This window comes from Leguminivora glycinivorella, chromosome 6 (genome assembly GCF_023078275.1).
Source record: "Leguminivora glycinivorella isolate SPB_JAAS2020 chromosome 6, LegGlyc_1.1, whole genome shotgun sequence".
Classification (NCBI taxonomy): domain Eukaryota; kingdom Metazoa; phylum Arthropoda; class Insecta; order Lepidoptera; family Tortricidae; genus Leguminivora; species Leguminivora glycinivorella.
In genome coordinates, this window is record NC_062976.1 from 24,280,389 (window position 1) to 24,301,159 (window position 20,771).

The 20,771-nt window shown below is 36.8% G+C and overlaps 2 protein-coding genes across 18 annotated transcripts in view; one reads left to right on the forward strand and one right to left on the reverse strand.

Moving 5' to 3' along the window:
- Positions 1-15,597, reverse strand: part of LOC125226772 (patronin) — a 110,112-nt gene extending 94,515 nt beyond the window's left edge. For 10 of the 17 annotated variants that reach the window (XM_048130851.1, XM_048130848.1, XM_048130847.1 and 7 more), the window contains exon 1: positions 12,259-12,474. In XM_048130851.1, coding sequence (XP_047986808.1) covers positions 12,259-12,372 — 114 coding nt within the window. In that variant the 5' untranslated portion in view covers positions 12,373-12,474. Of the gene's footprint in view, positions 1-12,258; positions 12,476-15,208 lie in introns of those variants that run through there. The other 7 variants (XM_048130859.1, XM_048130856.1, XM_048130853.1 and 4 more) reach the window with 4 other exon arrangements.
- Positions 15,598-17,679: 2,082 nt separating this feature from the next.
- Positions 17,680-20,583, forward strand: LOC125227243 (luc7-like protein 3). The gene is made up of 3 exons (XM_048131505.1): positions 17,680-18,158; positions 19,462-19,790; positions 20,465-20,583. Exons 1-3 carry the CDS (start codon positions 17,768-17,770, stop codon positions 20,549-20,551), a joined length of 807 nt encoding a protein of 268 aa, XP_047987462.1. The 5' UTR covers positions 17,680-17,767; the 3' UTR covers positions 20,552-20,583.
- Positions 20,584-20,771: the final 188 nt, after the last annotated feature.

Consider the following 20,771-nt stretch of genomic DNA (forward strand, 5'->3'; position numbering starts at 1 on the left):
CTTCCGATGTGAAGCAAAAATTGAGTGAACTCTTAGATAAATATGGGACCTGTTTTTCAACTGGTTTGCGTGATTTAGGATTCACAGCTGAAGCCGAGATGGTTATCCAGCTTAAGGATTCGGAACCGGTCGTCTATAGACCATATAGAATGTCACATTCAGAGCGACAACTTGTGCAGAATATGGTAGATGACATGATTGAGTGCGGGATAGTCCGAGAGTCTAAATCACCCTACGCTAGTCCGATTGTTTTAGTACACAAGAAATCGGGTGAGAAGAGACTTTGTGTCGACTATCGCGCACTCAATAATAAAACAAAACGGGATCACTATCCCCTACCCCGAATAGAGGATTTACTGGACCAGTTGTCCGGACAGACTGTGTTCACAACTCTAGATCTTGCGTCGGGGTACCATCAGATACCCATTGCGGAGGAGTCTATAGAGAAAACTGCGTTTGTCACGCCAGACGGACAATACGAATATACTCGGATGCCGTTTGGCTTGGCAAACGCGCCCGCAGTATTTCAGAGGGTAATGCATAAGGTCCTCGCCAAGATCAAATATGTCGTTATTTATATGGACGACATTTTGATCCCAGCCGCTTCATTTGAGGAAGGGTTGACTCGGCTGGAAGAAGTTCTCAAGGTGCTGCAACAAAGCGGTCTTACTCTTAAAAAGCAAAAATGCAACTTCTTCCAACAGAGTATTGAGTTTTTGGGATTTGAGATAAGTAAAGAGGGTGTTAAGCCTGGCTTACAGAAAGTACAGGCTGTTTCCAAGTTCACCGTCCCCACAAACCAACATGACGTTAGACGGTTTCTGGGTTTGGCCAGCTTCTTTAGAAGATTTGTCAAGGATTTTGCTTTAATAGCTAAACCACTGACGAGTCTTCTAAGGAAGGAAACTCCTTGGAGATGGACTTCCGATGAGGATAATGCATTTGAAACCCTTAAAAGATGCCTTATCGAGAGGCCTGTGCTTGCGCTGTATGATCACACTGCTGAGACACAGCTCCATACAGACGCGAGTAAAATGGGTTTAGCCGGTATATTGCTCCAGCGTTCAGGCTCTGAACCTTGGCGCCCTGTAGCGTACTATAGTCGCCAAACGACTATTGATGAACAAAAGCTACATTCCTTCGAGTTGGAGACACTAGCGGTCGTAAGCTCACTCATGAAGTTTAGGGTATACCTGCTCGGGGTCAAATTCACAATCGTCACTGATTGTAATGCCTTACGCTCAACCTTTACGAAGAGGGATCTCGTTCCTCGTATCTCACGATGGTGGATACAATTCTTAGAGTACGATTGTGAAGTTGAGTACCGAGCAGGCGAGAAAATGGCACACGTTGATGCGCTCAGTCGTAGTCCCATCAACGACAAGGTGGAAGAACCACATGTAATTGACGTCCTGTCGGTAAACGTTGAGGACTGGATCACGACTGTCCAGTCCAGTGATACGGAAATAAAACACATTAAAGACATTTTACAAGACCCTTCAACTGCAGAAATTGTAAATATTCATAAGGACTACAAATTGAAAAATGGTCGAGTATATCGTAATATCGACGAAAATACGATGCGTTGGGTGGTACCAAGAGGCGTCCGTTGGCAAATATTAAAAGCCAACCACGATGACGTAGGCCATTTTGGCTTCGAAAAAACCTTGCAACGGCTAAAATCACATTACTGGTTCCCGAAGATGCGCAGGTTTACCAAAAAGTACGTGTCGGCGTGTTTGGAATGCGCCCACCACAAAATTCCAGCTGGTGCGAAAGAAGGAGAACTTCATCCAATCCCAAAAATTGATGTGCCATTCCACACAATACACGCCGATCATTTAGGACCGTTCGTAAGAAGTAAGCGCAAAAATGCTTACTTACTTGTGATCGTAGACGCGTTTACTAAATACGTCAATCTTACTGCTGTCCGTAGCACTAAATCGAAGGAAAACATAAAGGTTTTCAAAAATTACTTCAGCTACTTTAAACCACCTACGCGCTTAGTGACTGACAGGGGCACATGTTTTACAAGTAAAAGGTTCAAAACGTTTACCCAAAAGCTAGGAATCAAGCATATTTTAAATTCAGTGGCCACGCCTCGTGCAAATGGACAGGTGGAACGCTATAATCGCACCATCTTGTCTGCACTGAGCACAATGTCTCACGGCCAGAGTCCTGATAAATGGGATGAATATATTCAAGATGTTCAAATTGGTATTAATTCTACGGTGCACGAGGTAACAAAAAAATCGCCGACCGAATTACTTTTTGGCATGAAAGCGACCAACACTTCTCAGGGAGCGTTGAGTGAAGTTATAGAGGAAATAGATAGAGATGGGGTAGAACCAGATTTAGAAGAAATTAGGGTACAGGCTAGAGAGTTAATAGAGAAAAATCAAGAGAAGAACAAAGAAAGATTTGATAGGAATAGGAAGAAGGGTACACAGTACAAAGAAGGAGACCTAGTTAGGGTAGTGCGAGCTATAGTTGGAGGTACAGGTCAGTCTAAGAAACTCGAATCCAAGTGTCAAGGGCCCTATAGAATCAAAAAAATCTTGCCTCATGACCGCTTTGTGATTGAAGACACACCACTGACAAAAAAAGGTAGACGTTATGAAGGTGTAGTCTCGCTTGATAAGATATTTCCATGGATGAGTTACGATAATGACCCCACTAGCAAATCTTCTACTGATGTTAGCTCCTCAGAAGAGTAAATTGACTCAGAGATTAGACAGAACAAGCAAATAGCCTATTATTGTTGATCACCTTTTGGGAAGAGATGTTGAATCAATACCTGAAATCGTTAGGAGCATGATTAATGTTGATCATGTCTGAACATGGCTCAGTATGAACTGAGTTGTGTCTGAGTGTTAAAGACGGATCTTTAACATCTTAGTTATACGAATGATTTATATGATAATTAGTCGCATATTAAATTTTGTTTTGTCATTATGATATCTTTCTAAGGCCATATAAACGAAGAAAATAATATTGGAATGAGCTTGTTTTGTTTTGTTACAATTAGACGAATCAAAACTAATTTAACTCTGTTCAAATTTAATATAATATGTAATTAATATAACTGAATAAGTTCTACAGGTACTTTGAGCCTTAGGAGGTTATGAATATATCCTTAAATGGAAATAACTGTTATCAATCGTAACTGCGAGTTGGAAGTGACGCTAGACTATTTTGTTTAGTTAAAATGTTATATTAGTACACATGAAAAGGATGATTGTAATGTATCCGCTAAAATGCATCTCCATAGATCAATAAAGGAAATTGTGATTATTCAGAATAATGTATAACTGAGTGAATTTAATGGTATTGTTCACTGGCTTAAACGAAGGGACTCGTTTATAATCGGATGGCCGACTGTAACATTATCTTCCAACTAGGCTAACCAACAATTATTTTAAGTGAAGGTAGATGGTCTTTGAAGTTGACAGCGGATGGTATGAATTTAGAGGGTAGGTAAAGAAGGACGGTCAGCCGGTTAGGAACGAGTCCAGTCGGGTGACAGTTAGGAAAGGACGGACGATTGAAAAGGAATGTCTTATGTTGTCTTATTGTGAATAATACAGCAGTGAATATTCAAGATTGTTTTATTTAACGTGATCTCGTTTACATACACCAGTCTGAGTGCAGGAGTGTTTTATAATCGTCTGGCTTATATTAGTTTATAGCTGCATAATATCCCGAGATTACTATTATCATTGCGATAAACATTGCATGAAGACAAACCCCACTGCTTATCCTAAGCTCCAAGTTAACCTAGATATTCTCATAAAACATCTGTCAAATGCACGGACCTGTTTGTCGAATGCGTTGCATTTGTCAAACTCCGCCAACTGTGGACTAATTTTAGCCCTAGTTGTATTGTAGTACGGATGTGTCAGATGTGCAAATACAAGGTTGTGGCACACCTGTGATGTAGCCGGCTGTGGAGCTTTTGAAACAGGGGACTTTATTTTTATTTTTTAAACTTTATTGCACAAAAGAAAACCAACAGCCGGACGGACATAATGAGTCATAAGTAAAGTATTCTCTACCATACAACGTTTAATCTGTCTAGTTTAGTCCTATTAAAATGATTTCGTATGACAGCTTTGTTTTCAGCGATAATCAAAGTAATTTTAATGGGGTTATTCCTTAATTTTAATAAATTGGCTTTAATTTCAATTTTCTTGTCTTTCACGTTGTGATTCACGGTTATTTTCATTAGACAAAAATCAAAAAGGTAATCACGGTCTACATATATCCCGGTCAATATAAGTCTAATAAATAATATGTCCTATTCGCTTTCGTTTCGCAGTAACCTCAGTGGATCTAAGATTTCTACTTGCTACAATTCTGATTTTCACACGAGTGCGTGTTGTTTACATGTTTCATATTATTGCTACAATATCGGAGTGAATTTAAAACTGCACTAGTATACATATTTACAAATGAAATAAAACCCGTGAACAGCCTTTTGGGCGAGCGAGCTCCATCGTATAGGCCATCCATGTCTTCACTTCGGCTAGGCTGTGGCCATGCGTAAGCCCATTTATGGCTTAAAACAAACAGCCATTTAATTCAGTAATACTTGCTTACACAACATATTTTACGCTCAGTAAATCGTTCAATACATAACTCGGAGAATCAGATTCGAAATAATAATTTTGCCAGCTAAAGGATTGGTTAAGTATCGAGCAGATTCCAACATAGCACATTGACAATTTAATTAATCATTACTACGAACGTTGCTATTTGCGATTGCTTTATTTAAACGTTTTCCAACCAAGTATTGAATACTTTTAAAAGTATGTTTTAATTACAAGCTACATAGTACAGGATGCTGATACGCAATGTGTTATCCCACATAAATTTTGCAATAAAATATCAACTTTAATCGTCAAATTTTTGAGTTGACATTTTATTGCAAAATTCATGTGGTATAACACATTATTGCGTATCAGCATTCATTATTTATTATAGATGTGTATATTTTTAAAAAGATAAATAGAATGTATAATTAAGATTTCGGGTTCTGCTTTGAATTAGTTTTGAGTGAGATGTTTACTCTCGTGCGCTCCAAAAGTTACTCACGAGCGAAGTTGAAAACTTAATAAGCTTTACATATTTTCCTTTCTTTATAAACGAAATAAAAATAATATCGATTGTTTTTGTGCTGCTATGACATAATTTTCATCAAACGTCATAACATAATTATTTTCAAATAACACAATAATGTTATGCACAGTATAATAAAGACCACATTACACACTGCTTGTGTCACGTTTATTTGCGAGACTAATTCCACGCTCGAATATTCCATTGACTAATGTCGTCACAGGTGAATGAAGAGAGAGGCCCATTCATGCGATCAATGCTGTTTCGACACACGACTCGTGTATTACCACCAGTATTTAGAGTACACGTCATACGCTCAAAAAATGTGTGATATTGTATCATACTCAGATATTCGTGGGCAACTTGGCTGCTTTGATACTCGTATGCAGCATGTGAGCCTGTCTTTAACACGTGGAGTTCATATCATTGCAGCGATCAGAACAAAACAAAACGAGGAAGTATCTTTACAAACAGCATATTTTGATAAAAAAATCACATTCATATTTAAATATGATCAGGTGAGCTTAAAATTTATTATTATGAACACAGCTCCCTCACAATTTACGCGCGATTTTATGATGGCGTAATTTTATGTTATTTGTAACAATCGCAATGATAAGCACGCTACCTGCGCCTTAAACAGGAGTTTTATCGATAGGAGCCGCGAATCGAGTTTGCATGGATGGTGTACGGGTAATAATATCTAGATTGTGAAATGTTCGCAAAGGCGATAGATAGAGCCATGGCAATGTATGCTGGCCGGAACTTAATTTTACTTTTTGCAATACCGCAGGCCTCTGAAAGGTTATGTGAATAAGAAGTATATTAATAGTATTTTTAGTATGTTTATCAATCGCTCCATTCCTGGTAGAAAACTAAAATTGTTTTATAGATTTTATTATTTTAAATTTTTTAGATAAGCTTTTTAAGATTTTGAAGACCGGTCTGGCCTAGTCGGTAGTGACCCTGCCTGCTAAGCTGAAAATTATAAAATACATAACAGATCGAGCGCAATCATGTTGGATAAGGAGTAATTTACTAGTAAATTAACTTCATTAAGGATCTAAGGAATGAAGTTGTTATATTAAGTATAAATATGAAATATTGATATGCAGGGCATTATTCTCGTATTGTTACTACATGTACTACTACTGTCCCTTCTATACCTATTTTGTCGTTGATAGGTACACAAAATCAAACATCATCGTCAAATTTCCGTTTTTACGGGCGAAAAAAACTGCCATTAAAAAAATATGAAATATTGAAATTCGTATGTTTTTTATTTTTTTCTTTACGAAAAAAATTAAAAAATTTTGCGCGTATCCGATTGAGTTGTTCTTTGGATATTTTATAGATATATTAGGGATACATCAATAAAAAAAAAAATAACTTCCTGACTTTTTGTTAAGTACATTTTTTTTTTAATTTATGTTTTAAATATTTTTTTTTTTTTTACATACGAGTTAGCGACACCTACTATATTTTTATATAATAATCGCCATTTTATACTCTATTACATATATTTTTATCAAAAATATTAGTTTGGATCAACAATGTCAAAATAAGTTATTTATATATTACTAGTATTACCCTTTAGTACGTTGCTCCTGGAAAGTGATGTATGAAAATTTTGGCATAATTAATGGAAGATTTTTTTTTTTTTTTTTAATTGGGATATGTAGATTATAGGCCGAAGTTATTTTTCATCAACCCTCCCCACCCCTCCCCCTCTGCGTCACCCCTCTACCCCCCCCCCCCCCTAAAGGGCCGAAAATGCGATTTTCTCGATTTCTGACAAAACCGATGAAGATACAGAAAAAGCGTGTAGGAACGAAGTAATCCTTAATAAATTTACTACAAATCTCTCATAAACATTTTAGTGCTAGCACTTATAGTTTTCGCGCAATCCATCACAAAAGTTGCTCCTTTCTGCAATTTTCTTTAATGAATGATAAGTTTTCTCCTTAAATGCTTACGAAATCGTCGGTTTGATAGTACTAAAATATTATAAACTCAGAATGAATTTCAGGGGAAAAACTTGAACTCACGGCCTCTAGATTGATAGATATGATAGATAAATGACGCTAGGGGTACCATTGATTCATATAGTAGAAAGCTGAAAGATTCGCTAGAAACTAGGGATGAGCTTTTGGTGGCTCAGTTGGTAGAGCCCTCGAGTTTCTATCCGGAAGCCGTGAGTTCAAGTCCCAACCATGGTAGTGATTTATCCCCTTAATTTTATTATAGTCATGAGTTTACAATATTTTAGTCGTATCAAACAAATTTCGTAAGCATTTTGGGACAACACTTTAATATTCTTTAAAGAAAATTGCAGAAAGGAGCAACTTTCGTGACGGATTGCGCGAAAACTATAAGTGCTAGCACTAAAGTGTTTATGAGAGATTTGTAGTAAATTTATTAAGGATTACTTCGTTCCTACACGCTTTTTCTGTATCTTCATCTGTTTTGTCAGAAATCGAGAAAAATCGCATTTTCGGCTCTTTAAGGGGGGGTAGAGGGGCAACGCAGAGGGGGAGGGGTGGGGAGGGTTGATGAAAAATAACTTCGGCCTATAATCTACATATCCCAATTAAAAAAAAATCTTCCATTAATTATGCCAAAATTTTCATACATCACTTTCCAGGAGCAACGTACTAAAGGGTAATACTAGTAATATATAAATAACTTATTTTGACATTGTTGATCCAAACTAATATTTTTGATAAAAATATATGTAATAGAGTATAAAATGGCGATTATTATATAAAAATATAGTAGGTGTCGCTAACTCGTATGTGGTAAAAAAAAAATATTTAAAACATAAATTAAAAAAAAAATGTACTTAACAAAAAGTCAGGAAGTTAATTTTTTTTTTATTGATGTATCCCTAATATATCTATAAAATATCCAAAGAACAACTCAATCGGATACGCGGTTTTAAAGAAAAAAATAAAAAACAAAATTTCTTTTTTTAATTTTTTCGTAAACGGAAACAGTTTGAGGCATAATATCCAGTAGTAGTACATGTAGTAACAATACGAATAATCCTGCATATCAATATTTCATATTTAGCCAGGGGCGATTTTACCATGGCAGTCACACCGCGAAGTTCGTTTTGTAAATTGGCCGTTCCTTACCTAACCCTTTGAAACTATAGAGAACTATAGAGTCTTGGTAGTTTTAGTACTTCTATTGTGTCTAGACCTAGACAGATTGGAAAACTGGTCAGTTGTCCAACAAGAAAATGCATCCAAGCCCTGCAACCGCAACCTCTGTAACAACCGCAAACATGCTACCTTTCCGATGCAACTGTGCATATAAGTATAGGAACAATACACCGCACGGCTGGCAGAGATAATTAGTCGGGAACTGAACAGCAATTCCCTAGAGTCAGACCTAGGTACAGCTTACATATTATAAATGGGAAAGTGTGTGTTGGTGTTTGTTTGTCCGTCTTTCACGGCAAAACGGAGCGACGAATTGACGTGATTTATGTGGAAATAGTTGAAGGGATGGAGATTGACATATTAAGCTACTCGTTTTCTCCTTCTAACCCCCCACTTCCCTAAAATGGGGGGTGGAATGTACGGAACATTCCACTATTTTCGAATTTAACGCGAGAAAATGCTAATATAAGTTCATTATTGATTTAATTTCTATGGCACTAGCTTTTCTGACCATGACGCAGCGTCCGTCTTCCTCGAGCCCTCAATCATTTTACAAACTTATGGAGATGGATGTAGGCTACTTTTATGGAAATTAACCTCCACATAATGACACAGCTTAAATCCCACGCGGGTTATATAGATAGAGTACACAGAATGAAGCAAAAGCACGGCAAAGGTGTAATTATCCTGGATTCTCCGGCAATCCCCATTCATGCGTCATGTCATGAATGTACTCGTACAGATGCAATGCAGAGACCGCATGAAAGCAACCGCAACCGACATTACTTTCTCTGGACTCCAAATAACGCAGCGTGTTATTGTTTGCTATTAACAGACCTAAATGGCATGTTATTTGAAAGCTAATCATAACCGATATTTAACACGAGAGTTAGCAAATAAATACAGGCATTTAGAACAGGAAGGCAAAATTATCTAGACAGCTGAAGACTGAATGCATTTCTTGTCGGCAAGAGCATGCTGTGTAGATTATTTTAAACTCTTTACTCGTAACTTTCCGTGACTATTACGAATTACTTAAGTCTTCTAAACATAAACAATCTTAGACAAGGAAAAAAGAAGCTAAGCCGCATCAAATTTATTGTCATCTATTATTCACTGTGAGAAAGACGATAAAAACGGTTTTGTCTATGGTCTATTTTAATAATCGTCCAACCGTTTATTTGATTGTTTCCCACAAAGGCAAACTATCGTAAGTGAAATGAATGAATGAAATGAAATTAATGTATTCCGGAAATACATTCCATAAATTATTTTAATAAATTTTACATAATAAATACATTACAATTAATGTAATTGATATAAAAGATGGTAAATAGTTCGGGAGCTGGCAGCGAATTTAATTGAGTACAAACAGTTTCCGAGGCGATTGCGTGGCGTGGGCATATGTTTAAAAGGTATTACAACTTACAACAAACTGTACTCTAAACCTATAAGTTTAAGGATGTAATAACAAAGCAATAGTAGCATTAACATAACAGTATATGTGCATTACAATTTGAAAGACATACGTCTTTTAATAACGACGCGGCAGCAGATGGCACTTGTCAAGGATGTCAATATGTCATCAATGGAAATAGTTGTTCATTTGCTGTATGGGAGTAGAAAACGATTAATTTTGTGCACATTATCCATGACTCCTTTGTATAATACTCCAGTGTGTGTTAAATTAACTATTTAGCTAGTATTGAATACCTAATAGCGACGCGAATCCAAGAGAGTTTCACAATGATATTGCAATTATTCTTATTTAGAGAAACACACGCATATAATTAAACATGCTTTCTTCATATCACATAAAAGTCATACCCATCGTCCGCTAACATAAATCAAATTGCAAACACATGGTGGAGTGTTATGAAGGAAAACATTTGAAAGTCGATGTCGAAACGAGCATCAAAGGCTTCTGATTAGAAACGGATCGTTTGATTCAGTTATAGGGCTTTGGTTACGCAACTATTGTTTGGGACTGTTACATCAGCTGATCCATATCTCTGGCATTTAGGTGGATCTATTGCAAGAAGCTTGAAATGGGTGTTTGGTTAACCGACTCGTAGTAGATTAATCAAATTGTATATTAATGGAATACAAATCACTTGGTAATCAGATTGCGAAATGTGATAAGTCTTAAATGAATGTTAGTTTGTTTAAAGGGACCTTTATAGGATCTTATCTGCTTTGCGTTGTTTAATGCAACCAAGGTTCTAAACATCAAAAACACATCAAATAATCAGAGTAGCCATTTCAAAGTCTAAAGGGCTTACGTATGTTCGTCGCCTAATGATTTTAAATCTGTTTGAGCTACGACAGAACTGGAGATGCGGTGAATTTAACACGGCCAACCTTCCATCAAGGTGTTCCAAGATTCGTTGCAAAAGATAGATGTGCCTACGTGCCACAAGAGTAACAAGGCCCGTGCCATATAAGACGGCAGTGGGCGGAAACTAACCCGACACAACGAGCCACAATAAAACAGTGTTGAAACAAGAATAGCCAAAACAAGAACCGACAAAAATATACGCTGATGGATGAACTTAATTAATTTCAGAGGACTTAAAGGTGCGCGTTGAACGCAATTTATTTTCTAATTAACAGAACTGAAAAATAGTAAAGCCTTTCATTTCTCACTTTCTTTACTTGTATAATTAGTTATGGCGCTAAGCTCTCGCTAGTCGCTTGAACATTACGATCTCTGAATTCGTCATGTTTGTCATTGATACAAAGTTATTTGATTTAACAGATTGCAGCTTAAACCTGTTGTCGTCCCACTGGTTTTATGTTTATCAAACGAACATTCCGATACTGCGACACACCGTGGTTTGACAGCTTTTGGGCGTGGAATACCAATCGAGATATTTTAAGAAATCCAAAGTAACGGCTAAAGTTATAAGTTATAACTATTATCTCTCGTTACTCGGCAATCTCGAGTTGCGAAAGTGAAACATCGATTTTAACGGCATATTCAAATTGGGATTGTTTTAATAAAAAAGCTAGCGGGTGGGAATGGAAACCGGCTGAACAATCGGTCTGAATTACTCTCCATTCCGATGTCACACCATTACGACGCCACTTCTACCAATCACTTTAAAAGGAATGTATTTACTGCGTGTGAACTAATCCTCGCCTAACTTCTTTTTTTTTCAGTTAAAATGTAAATGGTTTTCTACGCAACTTAGACTCTATAAAGTTAATAATTTATTGGCTAACATAGATAACACACCAGTAGGTATCAATCGGAAAGTACTTACGCGTACGACATCGTTCCCATTGAACACACATGTCAGAGGCGACAACCGTACCAACGACAAAACGGTCAGTCTGAACAGATACTTCAAGTACGCGGCTACCATAATAAACTGACGGTTTTCGACGGCACGTATCGCTGAGCAAATGGAACATAAGTTTCGATTTAATTTGCGGCTTGGAATAAAATTAGGAGGGTAAAAGCGAGTAAGCACTAAGATCTAGGTCGGTAACCGCGTGCCTTTCCAGCGGGGTTCAACGAGGCGTGCTGAGATACAGCCACGGTCGGCTGGCCCAACCTTGGCCATCCCGTCCATCCTGAATGACATCACCACCGAATGTTCCGACCGTATGGTGAGGCCAAGGCCAGAATTTCGATCGATGCTAATAACAGCGGAATATTAAAAAGGAAAGGCAGGTCGATGACCCTCGGTGTCGCAACTGTGGTCGAACTGATGGATTTGTTCGGTCCATAAGCTATTTGTGGCAAAGCCAAAGTTTAGAAACGTAAATCATTTTACGACTCCGCCGTTTACATGTCCAGTAAGTTGCGGCGATCGCACGGAACTTTCTAAAGCTCGACGTTAGAATTTTATTGTTCCCGCTCCGATAGCAATCGGTACATTCTTTAATCATTATTCGCGTTATCTGAGTATGCAGTTATCGAAGACGTAAATCGCGCGGGCACACCTCGCACGACACGGTATCTTACCGAGACGGCGATGGAGGCGCCGGGCACGACGGCGGGCGTCTCCTGGCCTTCGGGGGCGCTTAAGAAGCGGCGCAGGGTGCCGTATCCTGAGGCTGACGCGACCATGGCCACCATAGTTCACGCACTTCACTGGCACTGTGTCATCACTCGCGGACGCGCACGCAGCACGCGCGCCGAGGGTCTACTGAGCGCGCGCTCTCCCCACCGCCAAGACGCTCCAATAGTTTGTTTAGCGACATTAGATAACTGCGCTTATAATTGTACTTCCGTTGCGTATTTAGAAACATCCTTAGATCCTTACTCCTTGTTCCTTGAAGTTTTGTTTTCATAAACTAAGATGTTAATAGTACGAAAAACGGATGTCTGAGTCAATCTTTTTCAAGGCTTCACTAAATAAGTTACACACAGTTAAAAACAATCTGTTTTAAATATTTTAGATAAGTAACTGATTTGAATCAATAATTAACATTAACAATGTTTTTGGCTGTAGAAATCACCAACAAGATGTTGTCCTTTAAAACTACTGGGTCTGTTAAATGGAAGATTATAAAGCTACTATGATCTGGGGGGTTACCATGACGTACTAAAGACGTTCAGTTTAGGTTGAGAGAAAGGGACACAGCTATAGCAGTTACATAGCTCCGTCCCTCTCTCTCAACCTAAACTGAACGGCTTTAGCACGTCATGGTAACCCCCCTGATTAAAGGCCAAGGATGCTATAATCTGAATGTAACTTTTATCAATGAAGTTGACATAACAAACAAAGGTTTTATAACCTAGACAACTTAAGTACTATTGTTGACTTAATTACATGAATCATCATATTGCCTAGGAAGACCAATCAGGATGTCAAAATAAAATTGGCCTCCAAGTATTACTCAGTTACTGTATAAAGTACTGGCTTTGTAGTTATTATATATGCATTGAAATAAAAAAAAATCTAAATACGAAAAAAATGCAAATACCTAATTAATAAAGCTTTTTGTGCAAATGTTTTCTTAGGTTGACTCATGATAACTAAAATGATGTAACTAGGCATAGATAACAATTTTGATAAGATAATTTGCACATTGGTAGTAAATATGCTCAAGGAATATTGTATTGAATTAAAAGTAAACTTAGTTCGATATTTAAGGGTACTAAAATTGGGTAAAATGTTAATGTAACTACAAACTATTTTATTAATTGTTGAAAATTATACTTTTATGGAAGGATTGATGTAATAGTGGTATGAAGTAGAGTACAGTAGTAGTAGACATAGTATTTTCATTTATACTACTCAATATGTGCATAAACTTATCAAACAAGTATGTGCTATAAACAATATCCTTATCTAAGAATACAACACAAATGGACAAGTCAGATATATCAAGAATTCCTAATCTATGATTAAAAATTGCAAGTTAATTTATTACAAACGCTAAAAAAACTTACAATTTCTTGTTGAAAGTATATTTAAAAGTCTTGCAAGCTTAATAAGACTTGTTGTTGTAGTCCTAAGGCACCTGAGAGCTGTAAAGGGCCTTCATATGGTTTCCAGCCGAAAGCAATGCTTGTCTTATTTCCTTCCCCTCTTCAAAATCTTATTGAGCTTAAACTTCACTTACATTTGGGTGCCATGCAATATTATGGTACCATCCAGCTGGTCTGATAATGGACCCAGAAGGTGAGCACTGTATGATAAATCAAAGTTGCAAAATTTGTAGAAATCTCATTGAGTGTTAGTTACCCGTTGTAAGAAATTGAATCAGTGATAAAACAAAGAAGACGAAAAATAAAATCATTAAGAAAAAATTGTTATCTTTACAAATCTTCATGTTATGATGTGGTAAACTTTACTCAAGCATGAAAAATTTACGACTAATAAAAGTATTGCAAGGAAAGCCACTAGCCTCGTGCCTAGTAATTAACATTTGACACAAACTGGTTTTGGCTTGCGTAGCATAAATATTATATTGGCTAAGGTGAACAACTTCACATTTTAGCAGCCCACTGAGAAATAAAAAAAAATTAATTGAGTATCATTAGGTCACATCATAATGTGTCATCGGAAGAAAGTGATGTCATATGTCATTAAAGATGGACTAAATAACTGTAAACTAATTAATGTCAGTAGTTATAAAAAGGTAATTTTATTAATAACTGTATTGACATTGATACTTGAATGAATCAAGGTCATTTCTTGCTAGGTAGAATAATAAAATCAGGTAAGATGCATTAGGGTAATTCCGAATGATAGAAATGCTCTGGTAATTCCGAAAGGGAAATCTTGATATCATGGAAATAATGGTGATGTTTATGCGATACGAAAGTCGCATTAGACTACTTTCGAAATTACTTTAATGCACCTTAATGTAAATATATACAATTATTAGGTAGTTTTTTGTAGTTAGTCTTTCTACTAGAAACTTAACACAACATTGTTGTTTTAACAAACAATGTTACAAGGAACAATAACATTGCTATACTTGTCCATTGCAGTGAAAAGCGACCAATATAAAAGCTCGCTAATTAAATTTCTGAACATGTTCTCATTATAAAAAGGTCAAGAACAAAAGGGGTCTGACATAAAAGCATCTAGACTGACACATAAGGAACATAACAATGTTCTACGGCTATAATTTATTCATCACCAGTGTGGGCAGCTCACTTCGCCCACAGACAAACCTTGGTTTATTTTATTACATTTATAAGGATACATGGTCACTTTGGAACTCATTTCTAAATTACTTCAAGATCAAATTTGTAATTTCGTCAGTATTTAGGCCAGTAGATCCTCCAAAAACACGCTGCATACTACGAATGCGAAAATGTATTTAGCATTCCTGCACTGATGAACTGATAATGAGCAATGATAAAGACATGCCAGCACGAGCACAAGTACCAAGGCAATATGATCACGGCTGAGTGAAAACTGCTAACAACCGGCAATTACAACCGCAGCGCTCACCTGTTTTGTGTCCACCGAGTCCGTAGCCTCCATGTTGGCATGTGTTCGCTCCTGCCTCTCCATGACTTCGAAAACATCAGAATTGCTTAAACCATTTACTATCCACTATAAATGCACACGATATGAGTATAAACATAACAATCGCGATGGACTCAAGATTTTTTTCCGAAACAATGTCAATGATCAGACAGCTCACGTTAGACTCTTCAGGTCCATTACACTAAAGAAAAAAACATTACGATCACTTAATCACAAAATTACACACATTCTGCTTGTTTCAGTAACGAAACAGAAAACTTGCAGTGGATTTTTTCGCTACAATATCAAAAACACTGTTCATCACCATCTTAAAAATTTCACACATTCCGTCATCGAGGCCGACTGACTGGTCGCTGCCCTAACTGGCGATCCTGTTGACGCATTAAGTTTTTTTCCGATAACGAAATTCATCACTTAAATACTTGTAATTCTTTTGAGGATCTGTTTTGGCACGATTGTGCATTCAATTCAGATAGTTTGTTTCTATTTATTAAAATAGGTTTCGTTTATTTATGAGTAACAGGAAAAATATATTTATTAAAACGTGTGATCGAGCACCACATAACGTTAAATGGAACGGTTAAGAATCAGAGCTATTACCGCCATCTAGCTGTAAAAAGTTGAAGTAATTAGCGGTACATTTAAATACCTAGAAACGTTAAAAAAACTATAATTTAAGATTTTTCTTCGGAATAATTGAGTTATACGTAATCAATCAATCACAACATACATAGAGTCAAGTAAGATATGTAATATTTATTAGCGATACCGAAACCCACTAAATTAAATAATAAAACGCATATATGTTTGTGTACTACGTTTTGCAAAACGATGGCTAAACGTCAACTGTCAAACTCGAATCGAATCAATAGTTGACAGTCATACTATAGCCACTTGATGCTTCCACGCTTGTGGCCGCTGGCGCTGGAGGTCACTGAAAATAGATATTGGACATTTAAAGCTTTCCCAAGAACAGTAATATCTTTTTCCAAATTAATTAATATCTACCCCAAATTATATAAATCCGGTACTAATCCCATATTTGAAGTAGCATTTGAAACCCTTATATACACCCCTAAAGTAATATTAGATATAGGCATTTTCAAAAATGATCCAGGAGCAAACAATAAATTCAATAAATTTTTAGAAAAATGGTCAAATTACTTACCGGTGTTTACTGACGCTTCCAAAGTGGATGCGACCAGTTGCGTGGGAGCAGCAGTATGGATTCCTCGTTACAATATAGCTCTCCCATTTAAATGTCCTCCACAATCTTCAATATTCACAGGCGAGGCAGTTGCTATCCTTGAGGCTGTCAAATATTCAGAGACGCACAACATTAGTAAAACTATTATTTTTACTGATAGTAAAAGTTGCCTGCAGGCTATTATTGGCAACCAATTTAAAATGAAAATGAAGTTCCCTTTGATTTTAGAAATCAAAACTATACTTCGCAGGTGTGAATCAAAGGGCCTAACCATAGTTCTAAGTTGGATTCCTAGCCACTGTGGCATTAACGGCAATGAGATGGTTGATTCATGGGCAAGGCGAGCTATCGAGATTGGTTCAGTGAAACCGGTAATTTACAGTACTGACCTTTTGAGTGGTGCACTCGCAGACATGTTTGCCACATGGCAGGAGCAATGGGATATCTCGAAATTGCAGACGGGCAAGCACTATGGATGTGTGCAACCTCGTATCACTCGGAAGCCGTGGTTCTATCGTTTTCGTAATTCTCCTAAATGGGCTATATCCACAATTTGTCGGTTACGATTAGGAAAAGTATGCACTCCGTTATTTCTGGCTATGATTGGTGTCCGCGCGAACTCATTATGCCAATGCGGGCAAGAGGAGGGTAACTTGGATCACATCTTCTTTTCTTGTTCAATGTGTAGCTACTCACTGTACGATGTATTGCCCGAAAGTGTTCCACGACCTATATGCTTTAGCTCGCTACTTTGTTACATGGATTCGCCCTTAACTTCTATCCTAATTAAATATTTACAAGCAAATAACATTAAACTATAAATAACGTAAATTCATTCTCACTCTTTCGTCTATAATATTCTATTACTTCATTTATTCCTATTATACATGTAATATGGTTTTCTTTTCTTTCATTTCCCTCATGTTGGCATTACTAACATTCTGTCATCCGCTTCCCGCTTCTTCGCTAATCAATTTGTGTAAGTGTTGTCATGTGTTTGTCAGTGACGTTCATAACAAATGTTTTGTTTTAGGTTTTCCCTTCACATCCTTCATAAAAAAAAAAAAAAATAAAAAAATACCGAACATTCTCCTCACGTGTGAAAGTCAACGCTACGGTAACACCAAGCCAACACTGACATTGGCAAATTCACCCTGTGCAAATTGGCAGGGAGTAAAAGCCAAACCAGAAAAAAAAAAAAAAAAAAAAAAAAAATAGTTGACAGTGTTGTATACAATGTATGTAGGGTTAACTTTTACATTTCATGAAAATTTTACTTTGAACGGCGTTATTTAACTAACATAATTCAAAACATGCCTCGCGAGAAATCATCTCATCGCGACAAGAGAAGTTCTTCCTATAGTTCCGAATCATCTTATGAAAGGAAGAAGTCCAAAAGCAAGCACAAGAAACGCTCGCGTTCAAGAGACCGATCCGTAGCTAGTAGCCATAAAAGCAAGTCGAGTTCGCACAGGCATAGACGAAGGAGTTATTCTAGGAGTTTGTCTCGAGACCGGTATGAGTCCAAGTCGCGTAGACGGTCTAGTTCGCGGAGGCGTTCCAGTTCGCGTCCGCGCTCGAAGCGGTCTCGGCGGTCGGTGTCGAGAAGCAGGTCCAGAAGCCGTACTAAACACAGTAAGAGCAGCAAGAAGTCGCGCAGGAGGTCTCGCTCTACCAGCAGTCGCTCCAGCTCTTTCGACATAGGTAACCATTTATACACTGCTCTTGATGCTATAAATTATTCTTTCACAAATTTCAGGCAAAAAGGACATACACAACTGTGAAGCACAACTCACAGTCACATGCAAGTCCATACATAAAGTATGACTTCAAATGTGTTGCTTAATTTGAAACCCAGGTAAATCCATTCTGCTATAAGGTTGATTACCTTCAGATTAAGTATACTATTTTTTTCTATACTATGAACCTTAAAGCAGAATGAATTTACCCTAGTTTGAACTTAACCCCTCAAACGCCTTGTTCCAGATCTGTCCCAGACCATACTGTAATTAACATGTCGAAGATTATTAATTCAATAACAAATTTTTGACAATGGCGTTCCAGGGGTTAACCCTTAAATTCATATTGTTGCCATTAGGCTACAATGTATGTATATTTTGTATGTATGTATGTATATTTTGGCTAGTTTATAGCCAAAATATAAGCTGGACTTTTTTATTTATTTTTCTTAGATCCTACATCTCAATTACTAAATAAAAACATTATTTCCAACCATTTAAGAAAAAATGGCGGAAAAGTGTGAAAAAACTGGATGATGGTGATTTTTAGTACATGATTCAGGCAGATTTTTTCAGAGTTAGTAACTATTTTATGTTTAATCATTTTATCATAGGGGTTTCTCAAATAGTGTACCTTTTTAATAGTAGTAAAAGTTTTCTTATAAATTTTACTAGTAATTATATATTTATATAAGTAAGATTTAGCCTATTTTATTCTAACACTGATTTAGTATTAAAATCGATGTTAAATATTTTTTTATTATTTTTCCTAGAGTCAGAAAACCATTGTCTATCACATTATTAATTTCTAGTTAAAAGAAAAAAAATCATGCATTTAAGGGTTAAGCAACACAAATATGGATTTGTGTGTGATAAACTTACTTGTGTCAGATCGATGCATGGGAATTTTAATCTATTGTTTTAAATGTCAAGGTCATATTTTTAATGATCAAAATTGACAGGCCGCATACGAGGGGTTAAAAGATCTATAAAATAGCTGAATACTTGTTAACAATATTAGTAGCCTGGTAGACTTTTCTTTTTCAGTAACACAGAGTTTGTATGTTGCTATTTTGTACTAGCATTTGGCCAATTTGTATTAATTTGTGTAAGTTACTTACAGTGGACAGCAAAAAAAAAACTAAAAAAAAGTCAACAGCAAGCCCATAATACCCAGAATATATGCAACCTAAGATCAAAGGTCCTAAATATTTATTACTATTTTTTTTTGATTTCATATATTCCTCTGATATTTTCACAATTTTCAGAGCCAGCGCAAGGCTTCAAATCTGTCCGGCTAGATGACACCGAAACCAAAGTGGAGCAAGCCATTAAGGCTGCGGAGGCTGCCGGCTTGACCATGACCAAAATACCAACTTACGAATACCCCGAAGTAGAAGTGAAAGAAGACATGCCGACCATTCATGATAGAAACCTACTAGCCGAGTTGAACAGTGATGTGTTCATCCAAAGGTCTTTCACGTCTTCAAAGAATAAGAAACAGAATATTGTAATAGATTTGGATGCAGAAACTATTAAAGTACCTAAAAGTGATATTAAGGTTAACAATATGGATGATACCATACTGAATCTGGATGTAAGTACCTATGAATTGTTGCAGTAATATTCTTTTCAGTACAGATGGCGTTTTTTGGCCATCTGTACTGAGAAACGTCGTACGATACACGTGCGAAAAGGAAATTGGTAACTCTTGTCGATTTCAAACAATCCCTTTGGTTGTATTTTAATTTATCGCCACTTGTTTCGAACCCTTTTTACGCACTGGCATTGTAATGTATCCCAGAGGTGCAAAGGGCCTTCACAAGCTCGCGCCACGCCTTTCTATCTTCAGCGACCCTCATGGCCTCGCTCCAGCTCACCTCTGGGGTGCCTTAGGACTACAACAACATTGTAATGTATTGACGATCCCCGCTTTAGAAGTGAATTACCATGCAAGTTTCATATTCACGGGGGCTTTTTAAAATCTTGGGTTTTTAACCTGACTGTAAAAGTACTTTCTACTTGGGAAATGGTGTTTTGTAAGTGTTTATTTGTAATTTCTTTACTGGTTCATAGATGGACTTGTATGGAGTGCATGCTAACATTACGGTTGGTCTGTATCACCCCTTAGACTTACTTACACTGCATAAACATCTGCTCATTTGCCTTCATTGTGGGAGACCCTCTTTGGTTTATAGAGTAGATGGTTATCTTGTTTACTGACATGTGTAGTCTCTACCTTATTCAATAATTTGTGTTTTTTTCTTACAGGAAATTCCAAGTGAAGAAGAGTTACGAGAAATGTGGATAAAGAAACTTTACCAGTACAGGAAGAGAATGCTGAGGGGAGAAATATAATGAATTAATAAATAAATTTTTAAACTCTTCTGTTTTATTGCATCATTTTATGTACTATCAATTTATTATATAGGGTTTTTTATGTAACAATTAACCCTTTATCCGCTGTAAGTGTTTGTAAATCTTCATATGTCAAATGGGGTGAATAGGGATGCCAAGGTGAATAGGGACGAGGCTTAAAATGTGATTGATACAATTTCTGTAGAATTTTTAAAGTAAT

What these genes read in the sequence shown, in the direction of transcription:
- LOC125227243 (XM_048131505.1), top strand. Translation starts at nt 17,768, where the DNA reads ATGCCTCGCGAGAAATCATCTCATCGCGACAAGAGAAGTTCTTCCTAT. An exon ending in CTCCAGCTCTTTCGACATAG is followed by an intron (nt 18,159 to 19,461) that starts GTAACCATTTAT and finishes CACAATTTTCAG; the next exon opens with AGCCAGCGCAAGGCTTCAAA. An exon ending in ATACCATACTGAATCTGGAT is followed by an intron (nt 19,791 to 20,464) that starts GTAAGTACCTAT and finishes TTTTTCTTACAG; the next exon opens with GAAATTCCAAGTGAAGAAGA.